Source organism: Xyrauchen texanus, chromosome 25, assembly GCF_025860055.1.
Source record: "Xyrauchen texanus isolate HMW12.3.18 chromosome 25, RBS_HiC_50CHRs, whole genome shotgun sequence".
In the NCBI taxonomy this organism is placed as follows: Eukaryota; Metazoa; Chordata; class Actinopteri; order Cypriniformes; family Catostomidae; genus Xyrauchen; species Xyrauchen texanus.
In genome coordinates, this window is record NC_068300.1 from 25,457,485 (window position 1) to 25,477,680 (window position 20,196).

The 20,196-nt window shown below is 36.7% G+C and overlaps 1 protein-coding gene across 2 annotated transcripts; it reads right to left on the reverse strand.

Moving 5' to 3' along the window:
- Window positions 1-2,642: 2,642 nt before the first annotated feature.
- On the reverse strand, window positions 2,643-14,745 carry slmapb (sarcolemma associated protein b). 2 transcript variants are annotated; one of them, XM_052091814.1, is made up of 10 exons: window positions 14,553-14,743; window positions 14,156-14,218; window positions 11,788-11,913; window positions 11,115-11,189; window positions 10,285-10,590; window positions 8,212-8,407; window positions 6,413-6,584; window positions 6,097-6,231; window positions 5,166-5,253; window positions 2,644-4,422 (listed from the first exon to the last, which is right to left on the reverse strand). In XM_052091814.1, the coding sequence occupies exons 2-9, from the start codon at window positions 14,205-14,207 to the stop codon at window positions 5,170-5,172; spliced, it is 1,146 nt and encodes a 381-aa protein (XP_051947774.1). In that variant the 5' UTR covers window positions 14,208-14,218; window positions 14,553-14,743; the 3' UTR covers window positions 2,644-4,422; window positions 5,166-5,169. The 2 variants fall into 2 exon arrangements, with proteins under 2 accessions (XP_051947773.1, XP_051947774.1); XM_052091813.1 differs by lacking the exon at window positions 5,166-5,253 and having other exon boundaries at window positions 2,643-4,422; window positions 14,553-14,745.
- Between the last annotated feature and the right edge of the window lie 5,451 nt (window positions 14,746-20,196).

A 20,196-nucleotide genomic window follows, 5' to 3' on the forward strand; every position in this document is an offset into this window, starting at 1 on the left:
GACCAAAAGAAAAAATCCACTATAGCATTTCAATGACTTTCCAGAAGAGGAAGAATAATAGAGTGTGGTGGATTAAGCAAGTCAGATGGAAGAACATGATTTACTGTCATTGTCTAAGCAGCTGTAATTAAAACCCCCTTGCAGCTGTGCTTTTTTTTTTTACAAATTCCAGGGTAATAGAACAACAATCATAATGTAAAAAACATACACTCAATTAAAAATAAAAATTACCATATAAAAATGCAGAGAGTTACACTGATACACAAGTCTGAAACGAGTCATCACAGTCTGTGAAAAAGGTCTATTGATCTGCATATCTTCTGTATCTTCTTCATCATCTGCCAGGTTGATTTCAGCTGCTGTAACTACTTTTAAAGTCAGCCATATCTCTTTAAATTTCACAAATATGATCAGGGTTATCTTGGTGTATCAGACTATACCAAATTGAGTGCAATCTGAGAGCACTCAAGCTTTGCTGATGGTGGGAGTTTCCTACCCTCCCCACTCAAATTTATGATCTTACAATACCATTGAGAGCTCTGTTTTGACTCTGACATTAACAGTGTCATCATCATGCAGTCCCACATTGTGCAAAGGAATAATAAAAACAGAGCATCTAATTACATCAGTGTGTGGAGTGTGTATTTACAAGGAATATGGAGGTCAGAAACCGGATCCTCGTGCCAGAGTTCCTGCAGCCCGATGAAGGCCTGACATCAACGTTGCTGATAATCTTCTCTCAGATGACGTTATTCTTCCTTTACTCCAGAATAAACTGAACATATTATTGCAAGAGCTCTTTTGATCGATGCATGGCCTCATATTTCCCGTGCGGTACAGAGGAGGAGGGATGACTCATTACTGCATTACACCATGAAAGTGTTTCTTTGGCTCCAGGTTTCTGACAAATTTGGAATGTGAATATTGATAAGTAGGGGTCTACTACTTGCATGATTTTTCATTGCTCTGTTCTGTTTCATAACTTATATAATTGTTATAACTTACATAATTTCACGTTTCATAATTTACGAGTCAACAAAATCAGCAAATCCACAAACATAATTTGTTTTAGATGACACTGAATTTTTAACATTAAATACAGTTGGGTTCAAAAGAAACAGTGCACACAGAAAATCTGTGACTCAAAATCTAATTTTAACTATGTAAAGGTCACTGTTTAAAGGATAGTTCACCCAGAAATGAAAATTCTCATAATATTCTCACCCTAATGCCATCCAAGATGTGTATGACATTATTTGGTCTGCAGAACACAAATAAATAATTTTAGAAGAATATCTCAGCTCTGTAGGTCCTTACAATGCAAGTGAATGTTTATACATACAATTTTTATTTAATTACTTATTTTTAAACACAATTCACTATCGTATTTCATCAAACTACACAATGATGACTCCAAGACATAATAGATATTACAGTTTTATCTTCCGTTAATGCCTGATCTTCTGTAAAGCTGAATGCCTTGTCTTGTATTGGCGTAAGTACATTCCTGGGTCGCAAGCGGTCTTCATATTGTGCTGAGGTTCAGTCACTTTGGTCTGATGTGTCGGGTTTGTGTGTGGCCGAACTCTCGCAGGTGTCCTGTCTCGTTTTGATGCCTGTTGCATGCACTGCTTGCCGTCTGTCTCACGATGTACGCTCAGGCTTTGGTTAGTGTGGGAAAGTGTGGCATCGCTTTGTTTGGCGTTTCTATGCACTTTCTCAACTTGTCTGTCGGCACGAGGGTATATTGCCTTATTGTCTTGGCGATGTGCGCTCATGCCATTCTGGTGTTTGTTGTCTTGTGAGAGGACGTGGTTTTTTATACCCCACCTCCTTGTTTGCCAATATTCGTTTATTAGTCACACCTGCCCTGTCTGTTAACCTGTTTGTTTTCTCTTCCTATTTTAATCTCCTTGTGTGTGCTGTCCAGTGCCAGTTTTTGGTCCTGTTTATGTTGGTCCTGTTATTTCTCCCATGCCGGTTCGTCGGTCCTGTGTCTAGTTACGTTCTGCTCCAGCCTGGATTATATTATTCCCCTTCAGTGTAGTTTATGTTAATGTTTCCCTTTTTTTATTAATAAATTCCCCTTTTTTTAACTCTTTTTTGGGACCTGAGCCTTCTCTCACGACTGGAGTCTTTTTAATTACTTTTATGTGATTTTTGGAGCTTCAAAGTTCTGGTCACCATTCAGTTGCATTGTATGGACCGACAGAGCTGAAATATTCCTAAAATCTTTGTTTGAGTTCAGCAAAAGAAAAAGTAATACACATCCAACATGGCATGAGGGTGAGTAATTTATGAGAGAATTTTCATTTTTAGGTGAACTATCCCTTTAAAGATTTGTGACATTGACCATGTTAACTCTTTTGTACAAAAGTTAGATTTCAAAAGATGCTCTTTGAAATATTCTTAAATTATATTGGGACAACATGGATCATCAGGTTTTGCTCAAACTTGTGGAGTCCATACCAGCTCCAGTGCAAGCTGTCATCAAAACAAAAGAGGGACACACCAAGTAATAAGAAATTTAAGTAATTTTTTCAATTCAACATTTACCTCAAATTGTTCTATTGACAATGTTATTTGTATTAGGTGGAACATTTTCACAAGTGTACTATTGAAGTCCCTCTGTATGTATTAAGCCAGTATAAAAACAGGGACGTAATGCGTTTGAACTCCAGGTTAGTATATTTATTGCAATAAGCACGTAATTAGGCATTTTCCTTAGATCTCTGTACACGTAATAAACATAATAAACCATAAACACTCTATTATAGGTCTCTTTATGACAGATTAGTGCTCTAATGCCTTAAGTGAGAAGTAGCATTTTTAATCTGTCAAATCTTTACTAAAATAAAGTACAGTGCATAGACATATTTCTAATCACTAATGGTTTCATACAAGGTGAACTTCTGCCATGACATACACATTATATGGTGACGAATTTAGGCCTTTACGCCACAGAATGTGTGAACATGTTAAAACTTAAATGGAGGACATACATGTCATGAATGCATTATTGCAGTTGGCTCCAGGTGGCAGCTTATGGAAAGTGTTTGTTAAGGGAGGTATAAAGATAAAAGATTCTGTCATTTACTCGCCCTTATGTTGTTTTAAACCCATATGACTTCCTTTCTTCCACGGAACACTAAAGGAGATGTTATATTAGGGACTGACAGCCTCATTTAAAAAAAAATTTCCCATACAATGAAAGTGAACGGTGACTGAGCCTAACATTCGATAAAATATCTCATTTTGTAAGAAGAAAGTCATACGGGATTGGAACGACATGAAAGTGAGTAAATAATGACTTATTTTTATTATTATTTTTGGGTGAACTATCTCTTTGAAACAATATTCCAGGTATAATACAAGTTACGCTCAATTGACAGAATTTGTGGCATAATACTTATCACCACAAAAACTTATTTGGACTTTCCCCACCTTTTAAAAAAAACAAAAAAAAAAACACAAATCTGGTTTACAGTGATTGGAAATGAATGGGGCCAATCCATAAACGTTAAAATATCACTATTTTAAAAGTATAGACATAAGAAATAAACAATATGCACATGATTTAACATGATTTTTGTGTGATAAAATTGCTTGCTAACCTTTTTTGTATAAAGTTAAAGCCAATTTTACAACTTTGTTGCCATGACGATGTAATGTCAACAACCCCTAAAACAACTGTAAAAATTATGACTGATGACAACTTTACATCTCAAATAATCGATGAGTTTTAACAGAACAATTAATGTACTGTAAGTGCTTTTATAAAATGATAAGCTTCACATTTCTCTGTAAACCCTCCAAAAATTGGCCCCATTCACTTCCATTGAAAGTGCCTCACCATAACCTCGATTACTGCTTCTTTTTTTAAGAAAAGGAGGGATGGGTCAATAATCTTTTGTGGTAATCAACATTATAACAGAAAAGCTGTCGATTGAGCTTAACTTTTATTGAACCTGGAATATTCCTTTAAGTATGTTTACTATTAAGTATATTTATCTTAGTAAGGTTATGTCATATAAGGCAGCTGAAGTTTGTGAGTGTTTTTTTGGCAAAGCAACAGTGTTCAGTAAAATACCTGTAACTAACAAGAATGTGTAGTTAAAATACATCTATATGATATATGGTGCAAATGAGGGGATACTATGATCTTGAAATGACACATTATTATGCTAAGGCCTTCAATATTTGAGTAACCAATCACATTTAAACACTTGTTACTCAAACTAACACCATATAGACTAAAAGGACACAGTGTCTACACGTTTGAGAAACGATTACTAGGTATGGATGTACATCAATGTGTGTATTCGTTACTGTTGCTCATTTTGAGGTCTTAGAAAGCAAATACGAAGTCACTGCAACAGTCACGGCTCCAGCGGCGATGGGCATCCACCTGATCCACTTCCCCTGCAAAAACAAACAAGACATCGCCTGTCAGCGTCGCTTCAGCCATCACAACAAATTAATGGGCTATTTCAACCAAAAATACAAACTGTCTCATTTACTGACCCTCTTGCAGTTCCAACCCCATATGACTTTCTATCTTTGGTGGAACACAAAGTATGTGGATAGGCAGAATGTGAGCTTCAGTCACCATTCACTTGAACTGCATTTTTTCCATACAATTAAAGTGAATGGTGACTGAAACGAAAATTCTGCCTAATTTCTCCTATTGTGCTCCATGGAGGTAAGTTGTTCCATAAAGGTTTGGAACAACATGATGGTGAGCAAATGAAAGAAATTTCATTTTTTGGCTGAACTATCCCTATAACAATCAAGGATGCACATGAGCCGAGACAAGGTCATAAGCCACAAGGACCGCAAAGAGAGAAATAGGTCGGGACACACAAGACGAGGACAGTAAAAGACACAAAGTGGAGGACAACGAGCCGGGATGCCTCAGAGCTAAGCTGGAAAACTACAACCTACAAAATGGACTTGAATGGTTAGAGACACTTGTTAGTGTGTGCTACAAAACTGGCATCTTAGAATATGAAGCAGACCTGTAGTAGGAAAACAGAAGCATTTGGCGAATGACTGAACAGTATTTAATAGCTTAAGTGGAGAGAATCGTTTAGTGGTCATGCATAGCGCTGAGGGATGATGGATGCTTAAGCAGAGGAATGAAACGGGACAGGAGCACTGTGTACCTTTCTACCACAATGGGCCCAAGCACCAATACAGCAAAGCCAGGACAAGGCCGATGGCTACGGCTAGGATGGGCTGCAATAAAGACAGCTAAAGGAGGGAAGGGAGGGATATTACGGAGATCAATATCTGGGACTTTGAATATATGTGGCCTGTTATCGGACTGATAAATTATGCTATCATCAAGACATGGATATTAAAAACATGGATATTAAAGGTGATGTGTGTAATTTTTTCAATGCTGAAATACTTCCTTCTATCCCATCTTAATATGCAGAGATAACTAAACTAAACTACATAGTCAAAAGTATTTTTGTGCACCGTTATGATGAAACAAAAAAGATCCGCCCTATTCTTCAACAAATGTTTAAAGAGATTGTATAGCTGTATGCTATTTTATGCAAATGCTAGTAATGCATACTAGCTACAACAGGCAACTCTGTTAAATAGAAAGGGATTGTCCACATACTTTTGGCCAAGTAGTGTCTCAATAAGCCATTTGTAAGTTGACATCCCATGGAGTGCAAAAATTTTGGCTGCTGTTTGTTTAAACTCAACATGTCACTATTGGCTAAACCAATGGCGTGAGTTTGGGGCAAGGATGCCATTTTGCCTGAACAACAACAGGAAGGGCCTAGATGGAAGAGGTGCTAGGAGTATTTGGGGAAACCTGTATGGAAGGTTATGTCTTTATTTTTGCAATTTAATTTGGTCCTGCTATTTGAGCCGAAATTACACACTTCATCTTTAACCTATGCAAAAAGTCTACACAAACTCTGAAAATCAAAAAAGTGCAATGTAAAACATAATGGTGTCTTTCAGAACTGATTTCAAGAGCAAAAATAATAATATTTTCACTGTCTCCTCTTGAACTGTCCCTATTGTCAGTGCCCCTATTGTTTCACATTAGTGTTAAGTTGGTTTGGCACTCACATGGTTTTCTTTTTCCTGCAGAACCCTCAGGTGTTCTTGGCTCTGCTGTAGCTCCAGACTGGTGGAATGTTTCTCCTCCTCTGCATTCTCATACTTCTCCCTGAGGCCCGAAAGCTCTGCCTGGATCTCCTCGTACTGAGAGCGAAGGAGAGAAAGTGTGAGTCAGAACCTTTCAAAAAGAGCCTAGTCAATAATACACACACATGCTCTCTGTGTCCTTTGACCAGTTCTTTATTTAGGTGCAAATGCATTTTTTGTGACATGCCTGCTAATGAGTCTCAGCTCTACTTGCTTTCTCAACTACTGTGGGAATAACCTCTTTCTGCAGCTCTTTGATCCTGCTATTGCTTTGCTCCAGCTGAATGTTGAACTGGCTGGTGTCTTTCTGATGTTCCTCCTGCAAGGTGCTCAGTCGTTTCTCCAGGTCTGCCTGGGTCTTCTCCAGGTTTTTGACCATGTTGCTCAGGCTTGTGCTCTGTTTCTTGGAGCTGTGTGAAGTCAGAATGCAGGTTCAGTTTCCAGAGGGAATTGCATAATTACTACATCATGAGTTTGCAAAAACACACTTAACCTCTAAGAACCCCCAGAGCATTTTCTTGATTTAGACATCATTACTTGAAATCAAAAGTGACACTATTCATTTTCATAAAATTTCTTTAATTTTTTTTTCTTCTCAGAATTTGAAATGACTTTTGTGGACATAATCTGTAGGTCAAGGTTTGGTATTTTAGCTGCTGCTGGTAGATGCGGTAACTACATTCTGCAGGCAAAAAGGATCTCCACTGATGGCTATTCAAAAGTAGTCATAAATATTTTTTATTAAGTATTACAAATAAATGTCAAATATTTAATTGTATTATAGTTAATGTTTTACCAGTGGCCATTTTTTTATGGAGGTAATCCATATGACTCTTTGAAAGCTGCAAAAATCATATAATGGCAGCATAAAAGTAATCCATATGCCTCGAGTAGTTCAATCTATTTCTTTAGAAGCGATATGATAGATGCGGGTGAGAAACAGATCAACATTTAAGTCCTTTTTTACTATAAATCTCCACTTTCACTTGACATTTTGAAAGTGAAAATAGAGATTTATAGTAAAAAAAGGATTGAAACAGTAATCTGTTGGTGGTGGTGTAGTGGTCTAAACCACATAACTGGTAAACTGGTAATCAGAAGGATGCTGGTTCGATCCCCACAACCACCACCATTGTGTCCTTGAGCAAGGCACTTAACTCCAGGTTGCTCCGGGGGGATTGTCCCTGTACGAAGGGCTCTGTAAGTCGTTTTGGATAAAAGCGTCTGCCAAATGCATAAATGTAAATGTACTCGAGGCATATGGATTACTTTTATGCTGCCATTATATGACTTTTGCAGCTTTCAAAGATCTCATCACCATTCACTTGCATTGGATGGACAAACAAAGCTGAAATATTCTTCTAAAACACAAAACTTTGTGTTCAGCAGAAGAAATTAAGTGATGCACATCTGGTATGGAATGAAAGTGAGTAAATTATGAGAGAATTTTCACTTTTAGGTGAACTAACCCTTTAAAGCTGTCAAATAGACTTTTTTTCATGTCTGCTGAAGGGTTCGGGACTGTGCACATTCTTGTGGTTCCATAAGCCAATTTGTATTATCAATACATAATTTCATGCGGCTTCAGAGTAATTAGCTCAGGTGATTAGCCTGATTAGATTAGGTGATTAAAAAATAAATAATTTAATATTCTAAATGAATTAATGAAAAATTAAGACAAGTGCCATGGAGCAAGGATGGCCGCAAACAGGTTGTGTACTTTCAAAGTTGTGCAGGCAAGGGAAAATTATTTTAATCAATAGTATTACAGCATTACTATCCAATTAAATACTGATGGACAGAATCAAGTCCCTCCCTAGATTACGTCCTGCTTAATATTCAGTTTCTCTAATAACTACATAAACACCAAGAGTTAAATGCATTGTGAAAGCTTTTTCATTTTGTGAAGAGTTTTAGACTGGAACTAAGCCATTCGAACAAAATCATATCTATTGTTTTACTTTTGGTAGCGAAACATACTGATTATGTTTTTTCTTGATCTTAGAGATACAGAAGTTGATACAGTATAGGACAGACCTGTCCAGCTCTCTCTCCAGGTGTTGTTGCTTCTTCAGTAGCTGTTCTTTCTCCGAGCGCAGGGTGCTGCTCTCACTCTGCAGACTGAGCTTCTCTTTCTGCTGTTTAACAGCCAGCTGTTCTCTGTCTGACCTCAGAGACGCACACTCCTTCCTCATGCTCTCACAGTCCTTCTGCAGCCTCTCTATCTCACTCGCTGCATTACACACACACACACACACACACACACACACACACACACACACACACACACACAAACAAATAAAAATATACCAACAGACACAAACAAAAAAAAAAAAAAATATACCAACAGACACAAACTGACTCAAGATGCTACTCAGTTACATAACTGTGGAAGTAATGGGAAAAATGGGAGTCATCTTTTGACTATCTGTCAAATTACTGCAAACATTGCTCTATGTGGTTTGATGTACACAGGGTTTGACGTGTAACCTTTACAAACACAAACCAAATAGGTGTGCAGAACACATTAAACACTCTACAATTTGTGTATGTGATCCACAAAATCAATGTCAGCAATTTAGCCTGCCATATTTATAAACCAACTCACACAAGGACTGCTAGGACTGTGTTTGCTACAAATATTCACGTTTACGATTACTGTGTAGTGTAAATGTAGACGGATTTGGCAAGCTTAGATATTCTAAATCCAATAGACCGATTAAAAATAACAAACTCTGTGGTGTATTTTGGTTTAGCAGAATCTATGAATGAGAAATGTATGGCTTCTCATGTGATTTCATACCATCCTTTTACAAACCAAGAAAAGCGGTTTTAATATTTTACATACACTGCAAAAAATATTTTATTTTCTGTATTTTTGTCTTATTTTCCAGTAAAATTTCATAATACATTAAGATAAATTTAATTGAAAAATTTATAAATAATAAGTTGGCACTTTAATTCACCAAAGTGGCATTCAACTGATCACAAAGTATAGTCAGGACATTACTGATGTAAAAAACAGCACCTTCACTATTTGAAAAAAGTCATTTTTGATCAAATCTAGACAGACCCCATTTCCAGCAGCCATCTCTCCAACACCTTATTCTTGAGTAATCATGCTAAATTGATAATTTGGTAATAGAAAATCACTTGCCATTGTATTAAACACAGTTGAAAGCTATTTGGTTCATTTAATGAAGCTTAACATTGTCTCTGTGTTTGTTTTGATTTGCCACAGTATGCAATAGACTTGCATGTCTTAAGGTCAAAAATGGCAAAAAAGAGACAGCTTTCTCTAGAAACTCATCAGTCAATCATTATTTTGAGGAACGAAAGCTATTTGGCAGTCGCTTTTATCCAAAGCGACTTACAGTGCACTTATTACAGGAACAATCCCCCCAGAGCAACCTGGAGTTAAGTGCCTTGCTCAAGGACACAATGGTGGTGGCTGTGGGGATCGAACCAGCGACCTTCTGATTACCAGTTATGTGCTTTAGCCCACTACGCCACTACCACCGCTGCAGTGCTGTGATCTTATGTTACGTTAAATGAGATCAAACGACTATTCGACAATTAACATTTTTGTTACAATTGTTTTATTGTGGACGTTGTAGATAACTTCAACTAATTGTTTCAGCCCTACACACAATTGCAATCAAAACTGTTCAAACCCCAAGATGGTTTAAATTTACAAATGTTAGCTTTTCTGATGACCCAGAATTTTTAAGCATTTCATCAATATCAGTTGAGTGATATTCAAAGTGATAATGTGAATAAATAAGCTAATATTTCTGAGTAGCATGATTTGTATTTTAAATACAGCCATTGATTTTGTTTTGTTTTAAACAAAACTTTATATAAGCTTACATCAAACAAACTTTAGTGAGGTTTATGTTTGGAAAAATAAATAATTTGCCAAAGGGGTAAGAAAAATATACTTTACTCAAGATATAATCCCTGCAAACAAACTATATTATCTTTAAGAAATTGCTTATAAAGTAGCTTTACCATGTTTTAAGTATTTTGGGATTTTGGAAGACAAAATGGTGATTAAGAATGATTTAGTAATTATTTTTAGACTTGCACATTCTGTGTGATTATGAGTACCTTGTTGTTTGGAAGCTTTGTCTCTCTGCTGGTTCTGCTGCTGCTGATTGGCCTGTAGACTACTAAGCTCACTTTCATACTTGTTTGCAGACAACTGCCATTTTTCCAGCTCAGAAGTTAGCGTTGCCAGGTTCCCTTTCAGAGCGCTGACCTCATGCTCTCGCTCAGCCGCCATTTTCTCCATAGTGCGGCGCAACACCTGCACTTCCTCCTGAGCTGCATGCGCCTCCTGTCGCATGCTGAAGACCGCACTGTCCTTCTGATCCCTGAGATTCTCCATTTCTTCCTGAAGCTTCTTATGCTGAGCTGGATACACATGTACAGATGCACAGAAGATTTACAGTGGCCCCTAAAGGTATTTGGACACTTTAAATGTATGAATGTCACTGTATTAGAATGTAATTTCACTTTTCTGATCCATTATTGCTATTATTTTTAACCATCGTCTCCTGGTCATTTTTAGTAGATGTATGAAGTCAGTTTCACACAGGTGTCTTAGCAGAATAACCACAGATGACATTCATCACATTAACTATGGACATTTTCCACTAACACTTGACAACCAGAAAGTGTCCAAAATTAAGTGTTCTTAATTTTGAAAAGCATATTTAATGTTTTTTATTAAAACCTAAAAAAAATATATATATACATATATTTTTTATATTTTGCTTAAAGTGTGTTTGTGCTATATTTCTTTAAAATAAAAGACATTCGTTTATACATTTTTAAGTGTGGCTTAAATGTCCAATTATTATTGGATCCACTGTAGATCATACTGTCTTTAATAAATAAATAAGTTTACGAAGACAGATACAGCCTACTTTACTTACTCTGCAAGACCTTGGTCTGTTTTGCAGACTCCTCTGCTTGCTGCTTATTGGCTCTTTTCTCCTCCTCTAGGAGACCTGTAATACACATCACAGTCCATCAGAGTGGGCTGTTGAGCATTGAAAAAACTATTCAACTATACAGGTTTATAACTTTAATAAATTTACTACATATGCACAAAAATGTTCAAAGACTAATAGAATAATGCTGGCAACACCCCCTGCAAATATTAAAAGGATAGTAAACCCAAAAATGTAATTCTCTCTGTATTTACTCTACTCGCATGATGTTCCGAACCCACATTACTTACTCATCCATGTGACACAAAAGGAGATGTTAGACAGAATGTTAAGGACTCACGCCCTCAGTCACTATCTATTTTTTCCATGCAATGAAAGTGAATGGTGACTGAGCCAATCAGTGGCTAATATTTGTATTTTTGTATGAACTAACACTTTAATAAACAAGTAGTTGAGACTGCTGATCTAGGATCGGTTCTGCCTGTCATATCATAAATATTAGGATAAGGCGAAAAGGGAAAACCTGATCCTAGATCAACACTATACTGTATCTCTAAAACACTACATGCATCGAAGCACAAATGGAACCGACATTAATGCATTACAAAATCAATATGAGCCATTTCTGTGAGCTTAAAGTAGCTTCTCCCTTTACCTAGAAGCTCGACACATTTGTGTTTGCCTGAGTTGGCCTGTTCATGGGCCTCCTGCAGTTCCTGATTGAGCCGCTGGATGACCTTCTCAGATTCACTGGCCTCCACGCTGCTCCTGCTCAACTCATCTGGAGAAATGATTACACAGTCACCACTGATAACATCTAATAATGGGAACTATTACATGCACAATTAGATACTATTATGGTGCTGCTGTGCTGTCAAAGAATCAGTCTTTCATCAACAGTTAATGGGTAATCTGTGTGCAAATCTCTGCATTAGCATCAGTTTGTTGCATTTCAACTTCACCAGATTGTTCTGCCCTCCTCTATAGTTCAAACCCTGTCTTTAAAGGTTAATTAAATCAGAATGAATTGCATGATAATTTCCCTTGAGGTAAAAAAAATGGGCCTATTTAATGAATTAATAACTTGACTAGAATAGATCTATCCTAAATGCATAATGCCATCAGTACGGTTTAATCTAGGATCATCAACTCATAAAAGGATGGCCAGGCTTTTGATAAAGCTGCCATCTGATTTGAAGTCTTAAAAGGTGCTAATGTTATACAGTACAATGCCATCTCAGATTGAATATAGGAAAGTAGTTAATACTTAACTATGTAATTTTTTCAATGTACAATTCTTTACACAATCCACTTTTAATATGCAGAGACATGTAAGATATTCGTGGGTTGATTTCTCCACAAAGTGTAAACCTTGTGGCGGGAATTCCCAAAGCATGAATAGTGTACGGTAAATGGGCTATTTATTAGCATGTCTCTCTACGCTGGTTTAGTGCCCCATTCACTTAAGTATTTGTGTAGTATAATGCAATTTGCATGCACAATTCTGATCTTGCAGGGCAATACTGAGCTCTACATAGAGAAGGATGCAGCAGACCACCGTGAAATGATACACATTGACAGGAATGAACAGCATCACTGTACTACTTTGGTTTCATTTGGCGATAATAGCGCAACGTAAATTGCGACAGTCAATTTTTGAGAATGAAGCACAATCTACAATGAGCCTAATTTACATAGATATTACTTCATTTAAATTCTCAAGACACTAAATTGCGCTAAAATACCATGTGCAAACATGGTGCATTCCCTCCTTTGTGGAGCTATCAAAACATTGCTCTGTTTGTTTGAGCATCCTGACCAGCTCAACATTCAATCATTTGCTCAACCAGTGGCGTAAGTTTGGGGCAGAACTATCTGTTTGTTTATTTTTTTGACTAATGGCAGATGAGGGAGTGTTCAGGAAACCGTGATTAGTATTCTGTTTGTGGGTGCAGAAATTACAACTTCATATTTAAACAGATCGCACTAAAAGGTAGATCCATACCGGTGATGGACAGTTCTCAGTAGCACAAATGTGCTCCTTTCCCTCTAAATATGGGTTGCTGTAAACCAGGCCATCTCATCAAGTGCTGCAAAAAGATATGACCTCAACTCAACAACTCAAGGGTGTTCACCATAAATGGTTATATCAGGGACACATTAATGCAATCAGCGACACGTATTTCTAAAAACTTTACATGCCTTGAATGACTAGGCTAAAATACCAGGGCCCATAGTGCAGGCCAAAATGCACTTCTGCCAGAGGACGAAAGCATTAAGGTTTCATGAGGTCTTGCGGTGGGTAACGCTTATTTGTGCCATTCTGCATCAAGAACTCAATCTCTCAGCAGAGTATGAAGACACAGGAACACTCTGGCCTAATTTATATTTAAATGTGAGTATGTGTGTGAACAGGAGAGATAAAGAGAGATGATGATGTACAGTCAGATGAACAAACAGCTAATATCTTCTGCTAGAACTAGAGGTGGTGAAAGTACCAGAAGAGGCTCAACAAACAAGAAAACATACATCAAATGACGGCAGAACTCTGCCATGCATGATAACATTTAGCCAATTAAAAAGTGATATTGTAACTGTGCATGTTCATAACAAATGGTTTTATTCATTACAATAAAACATCTGACAAGCACCCCAAGGCATTACACCATATCAAATGCATTTGACTAGAAATATCACATTAAACAAGCCCACATTTCATTCCTTACTCTATTCGTCTGTGTTTCATGTCAGACTTAATTGCTGTAGCTCCACTTTTCCAAAGACATCAATAAGGAGTACATAAAGAGTCTGTTTCATCACATAAAGTAAATGTATCAATGCTCATTTTAGACCTTGACAAAGGTAGGTCTACTTTAAAGGCTAGGTTAAATGAAGCATGCTGTAAGCTTTAATATCCTCTTAAATTAATGCTTAATTGGACAGTAAATCACAAGAGGCTAGTTCAAAACACTAAACAGCAAACTACAACAGAAACTGCAGAAGACACACGAGCTAATGTTTACCTTTGATCAAAGACACTTTGTCAAGAGGATCTTTAAGCTTCTGCTCCTCCATTATTTTCCACACTGTGACAGAGGACAAAACCAATTATTTTCATGTTACTTCAAAATATTAACTTCATCTAACATTATTTGGATAGATATGGTGATTTGGCTGAAAGCAAAGGAAATTAAGATGCATTTTCAGGTGTTCGTTTTAGCCTTTTAATCAGGCGAATATCTAAAATGATAATCACAATTATCCAAGATGACAACACAGCTTTAAAACGTCAAATTGTAGCTCAAATCCAAATGATAACGTAATGGCAATTACATAATACAGCGTATCGTCATTGCATCTATTAAGGAGACGGTAACCTCATCACCATCACTTGAGAGAAATGAAATTAGTTGACATTACCTGAAGAATAGTGATGTCACTTCAGTCGGTGCTGAAACAGAGAAGCTGCAATTTACAGCCTTCTTTAACTATCGATTTGATCCGGTGATGAGAACTGGAAGAATCCATTCATGTGCGAAGGGGAACACCGACTTATCCACATGTTTTTTCTGAGCGTTTCCTTGAGAGAACAAGGCAGGAAACGCCAATGTGGATAAGACAACTGTATGCTAGATGTGCTGATGTATTATGTACAGGGTGTGTCCGTTTATCTTTTGGAATTCACTTGGTATGCGTCGTCATGGAACGCCCCTCTCGAGGTGATGGTGTGAAGGTCTCGGTTTGCTCACATGGGCATGCCTGTCCCGAGGCATCTAAAAGAGGCTGCAGCTGCATGGTAGAATACACTCAGGCCCATTGTTTCACTCGTCAGTTCGTCTCTTATGTAAAACCCTTTAACAATAGTGGCCATTTGTGCTTGTACCAATTCCAACCAAAGCACTGTAATTTCGATAAATTAAATTATTAGTTCAGTGGCAAGATGCCAGTGACCATTTGACTGGCAAAGTGTTTCTATCTAGTTGTGCTTGGTGTGCTTGCTGCTGTAGCTAGTGTCAAATATGTTAAAGGATAGTTCACCTAAACACTTTCTTTCTTCTGCAGAACACAAACTAATATTTTTAGAAGAATTTTTCAGCTCTGTATGTCCATACAATGCAAGTGGATGGTGACCAGACATGTCAAGATCCAAAAATCACATAAAGGCAGCATAGAAGTAATCCGTATAACTCCTGAGCTTAAATCTATATCTTCATAAGCAATTCAATAGGTGTGGGTGAAAAACAGATCAATATGTAAGTCCTTTTTTTTTTATTACAATTACAATTTCACTTTCACTTCTGTGAACACTTGATCTGTTTCTCAGTCAAAGTGATTGCTTTATTTCAGAAGACATATTAAACCACTGGAGTCTTATGGGTTACTTTCATGCTGCCTTTATGTGATATTTGGAGCTTCAAAAGTCTGGTCACCATCCACTTGCATTCTATGGTCCTACAGAGTTGAGATATTATTCTAAAAATCTTTGTGTGTGTTCTGCAGAAGAAAGTCATCTGGGATGGCATGAGAGTAGTAAATAATCAGAGAATTTTAATTTTAGGGTGAATTATACATTTTACTGTCATGTTCATGCGAGACCTCTAGTTGTTTTTTAGCGCTACATAAAGCAAGTTGTGAACAAGGTTTTCTCATATACCGCTACTGAACATGCAGCAGACATCAAGATTTTCACTCAAAAGTGAAAGGACTAGGACATTTGCAAGTTGATTTGACCAAAATCTATTCTAATAAATCTAATTCTATTATTTGAACTTTGTGCGCTTACATTTTAAGCGAGAGATGCATCCCAGATTGCACACATACACACACACACACACACACACACACACGTTTGTGTTTCCATGTTTTATGGGGACTTTCCATAGACATAATGGTTTTTATACTGTACAAACTTTATATTCTATCCCTAAACCTAACCCTCACAGAAAACCTTCTGCATTTTTAAATTTTCAAAAAACATAATTTAGTATGATTTATAAGCTGTTTTCCTCATGGGGACCGACAAAATGTCCCCACAAGGTCAAAAATTTCAGGTTTTACTATCCTTATGGGGACATTTGGTCCCCACAAAGTGATAAATACACGCTCACACACACACACACACACACACACACACACACACACACACACACACATCTCTGAGATATCTGTTTAAAAGAGTTTAATCTGGAAAGCATTGCATCCTATAATTAACATCTGATTAACATCTTAAAGGTACACTCAGTAATGATTTCCTCATTAAAAACGTTTATCTCTTAAAGACATGAATTTTAATTGTAATTTTGCAATATATGTAGGAAATCACGAGCACTCACATTAAAATGAAGACTCCAGTCATATCAGTAACCTTATAAAAAAAGCTGTTTTATTCTACATGGAGAGTGTTCGCACATGGGGGCTGCCATGTTAGAATCACACGACCAGCCGAATACTACTCACTTAATCTCGGTAACTGTCCTGTTATTTGACACTTTCACTCATTCATTAAAGTAATCATGGCTGACTGTGAAAACGAAATTTCTATGATGGCATCTGAAACTGAAAACTGTTGATTTTAAATGATGCTGCATCCAAACCACTAGGTGTCAGTGTAAGTCCAAGATGACACAAGTTACTGAGAGCACCTTTAAAAAAGCAGATTTACATATATTTTAAATTTATAAATGTCTAAAAGAAATGTGATGAATATTCTTTTGACATCCAAGACGAAACTTCTTATTGACAAATTTCAGATGAGCAAACAATCTAAAAAATACATCTCCCAGATGTAAACACACATCAAATAGACGTCTGGGAGATGTACAGTACTGTGCAAAAGTTTTAGGCACTTGTCAAAAATGTTTCATAGTGAGGATGTCTTAAAAATTAATGACATAAATAGCTTTAATTTATCACTTAATGTCATAAAAGTCCAGTTAAAATAAAAAAGCTAAATCAATATTCAGTGTGACCACCTTTGCATTTAAAACAGCACCAATTCTCCTAGGTACACCTGGACACTGGAGTATTCACTACAGTTCTTCTATATATATAGGATGTCTCAATTGCATCTCTCAATTTATTAAATCTCAGACTGACTCAATGTTAAGTGGGGGCTCTGTGGGGGCCATGCCATCTGTTGCAGGGTTCCCTGTTCTTCTATTCTACCTTTTTCTATTGTAAAATTCATGTTTGGGAGTCTAACATTTATATTTCTTATTGACACACTAAAGCTGAAGATATAAATATCCATCTTAAGACAAATGCTTTCGTGAAACATCTTAAGTGCCTAAGACTTTTGCACAGTACTGTATGTGTGCTACCAGTGATTTGCCCACAGTTTGCTCAGAATAAACGGAAACTTACCTGAGTAGCCACATAAACCAGCTTTGTGAGATAGGCATCAGCCTGACTCTGCAACATTGGCTCAACCAATTGTATGAGTTCTTGATAATGCATGGGCAGAGCTATATGTGTTCTGAGCAACTGACAATGGAAATAGTGTTTGGGAAAACCCTGTTTGAAAAGTCATTATATTTGTAGTATGGTTGGTGATGATAGTGACACAAATTACACGCTTCAGCTGTAATCTGATCACTATATCATACATATTTGTTTACTTTATCATATTGCTGTTTACATACATACGAATTTGAGCAGCCTTGTGTTGCTTTTTCTTCTTCTTTTTTTAATGAGCAGAACCCTCAATGTGGGTGTCTAACTATACAACACTAGAAAGATCATCTTTAAAATGTGTTTTATTATCTGAGTTAAAGTGTGGTTTTTATGCAGTATACTTCTAAATCTTTGACCAACCAAAGCAACTGATGTGAAATTAAGAGAGTTTCCATGCTCAGAGGAAGACTGATATGGTTTATATGGATCTTTCCTTTGTTGTCATGGTGACAGAGCAAACCGGTCTCATTCATAGTTCCTGCCCACGTAAGGGCTGACTGCACAAGAAAGGCATTGGCGAACAATCAGGGAGAAAAATCAGACCCAATAACCAGAGAGGAGTATCACTCAGCTTGAGTTGACCTTGTCCTCTGCCATCAATGTATTCTTAAATCCTTTAAAGGGATGAGTCATGGTCATAAATATCAGCAATGCATCTGAAGCTGAACAAAATGAAGCTGCTTTTGTTTATCAATTTGGATGTAAATATGGGAGTTAAGTGCCCAGAATAATTCAGTATTTTAGAAGATTAGATTATTTGTCTCTCTCTCTCTCTCTCTCTCTCTCTCTCTCTCTATCTCTCTCTCTCTCTTATTCTCTGACTGTTATATAATATGCACAATAAATTTTTTTATTTTTTTGCTGTCCATGAAATCATACAACCTTTGAGTTGTCTTTTCATGCAGTGAGATATTTAAGGAATTCACCCAAAAATTACCATAATTTTCCATTCTTCATTTAAGTTGTTGCAAACCTGTATTATTTTCTTTCTGCTGTGGAGCACAAAAGGCAAATTTCTGAAGAATATATGCAACTGGCTGCTCTTTTCCATATAATGAAAGTGAATGGAGACCGGAGGCGTCAAATGTAAAACAAACAAACAAAAGTAGCATAAACAAAGGCTTTATATGAGGAAAAGACCAAAATTTACGTTGTTATTGACTGATAATCTTCACCTGCACCGATGCTCTTAAGCAGACAAAAAAGTCACATGGGAGTACAATAAAAGCTTGTCAGGGTCGTTTGAGATAATTTGAGGTGTAAATCTTTGGGTTCACCATTCACAGCAAATCGATTTGATTCACAATTCATTGGTTTTCCAATCAGTTCAAAAACCTTTTTTGCAAATTCTGAGAAATTAGAGTTCAGATTAGATTCAATACAAATATCATTTCAATCTACATGATTTGAGTATTTTTTTAATTATTTAATAGGATTTATACTGAATATATTTATTGTAATACTTAATTACAAATAGTAGTCCTAATGTATTTTAGACAAGAAAAAGTAGATAAACTACTAGACTGTATATTGCACCGAAAGCTTGAAAGAATGGTAAATTCAGTTGATTTGAGTATTTTAAATCATTGATTGGGAAGCACAAAAAATTACACAAATCTATCATATGGCTTTAGAAGTGTGCATAAGTCATATGGACTACTTTTATTGTTTTGTTTTATTTTTTTCATTTTGGAGATTGACAGCTCCAATCCCCATTCACTTCAATTATAAGGAAAACAGTAGGCAGGATATTCTTAAATTCTTCTTTTGTATTCCCTGTAAAAAAAGAAAGAAATAGGCTAAAGAAATTGAAAAAATATTCCTGCTTTCATTTAACGAAATAGTTCACTCAAAAATGAAAATGATCCTTCTATGTCTGTATTTTTTTCCTACCCTGTATGACTTTCTTATGCAGAACACAAAAGGTGATGTTTTGTTTAACATGATAAACATCTCCATTTGTGTTCCATATTAAAAAGAACTCATACAAATTTGGAACATCATGAGGGTGAGTAAATTATGACAAAACTTTCATTTTTGGGTAAACTATTCCTTTAAATAAAACCACAAACAAAAACTATGGAGAAAACAATAAGGAAGCACCACTCCACCATGACTGACCCTTTAACCAACATGACTTTGTTTGTACCTGCATCACAAAAGCCAGATTATAGCCAGCTGTTAGAGCCTGCAGGAGAACACACTCACAATGACTGTTGAGAGTCAGAGACACAGAGTGTAGGTGTACGTGTGAGTAAAGTCCTTTTTGAAAGCAGACAGGTAAACTGTCAAAAGCAGCTCCGCAGGCTCCTGCCGAGAAGTGTGAGAGGACAGCAGATGGCAGAAAGGGCTGGAAAAAAACAGACATAGGAGGATAATGCTGCTTTTGCTCCATAGTAGACAGTGGTGTTCCCAACAGTAGCAACTATTGTTTGGTCTCAACATTTTTGAGTGGGCATGACAAAGGTATGCACACAACATTTTGATCTGATCACCATTTATTGTTCAGACAACTGATTTAATTGGCTGATGTTCAGGAAACGTGGTGCACTTCAGTGTGAATGCTATCATTCAATCCAAACGAATACATTACACATTGCTACTTCCAGTA

What these genes read in the sequence shown, in the direction of transcription:
- slmapb (XM_052091813.1), bottom strand. Translation starts at nt 14,207, where the DNA reads ATGGAGGAGCAGAAGCTTAAAGATCCTCTTGACAAAGTGTCTTTGATC. An exon ending in ACAGACCAAGGTCTTGCAGA is followed by an intron (nt 10,591 to 11,114) that starts GTAAGTAAAGTA and finishes ATGTGTATCCAG; the next exon opens with CTCAGCATAAGAAGCTTCAG. An exon ending in CAAAGCTTCCAAACAACAAG is followed by an intron (nt 8,408 to 10,284) that starts GTACTCATAATC and finishes TGTGTAATGCAG; the next exon opens with CGAGTGAGATAGAGAGGCTG.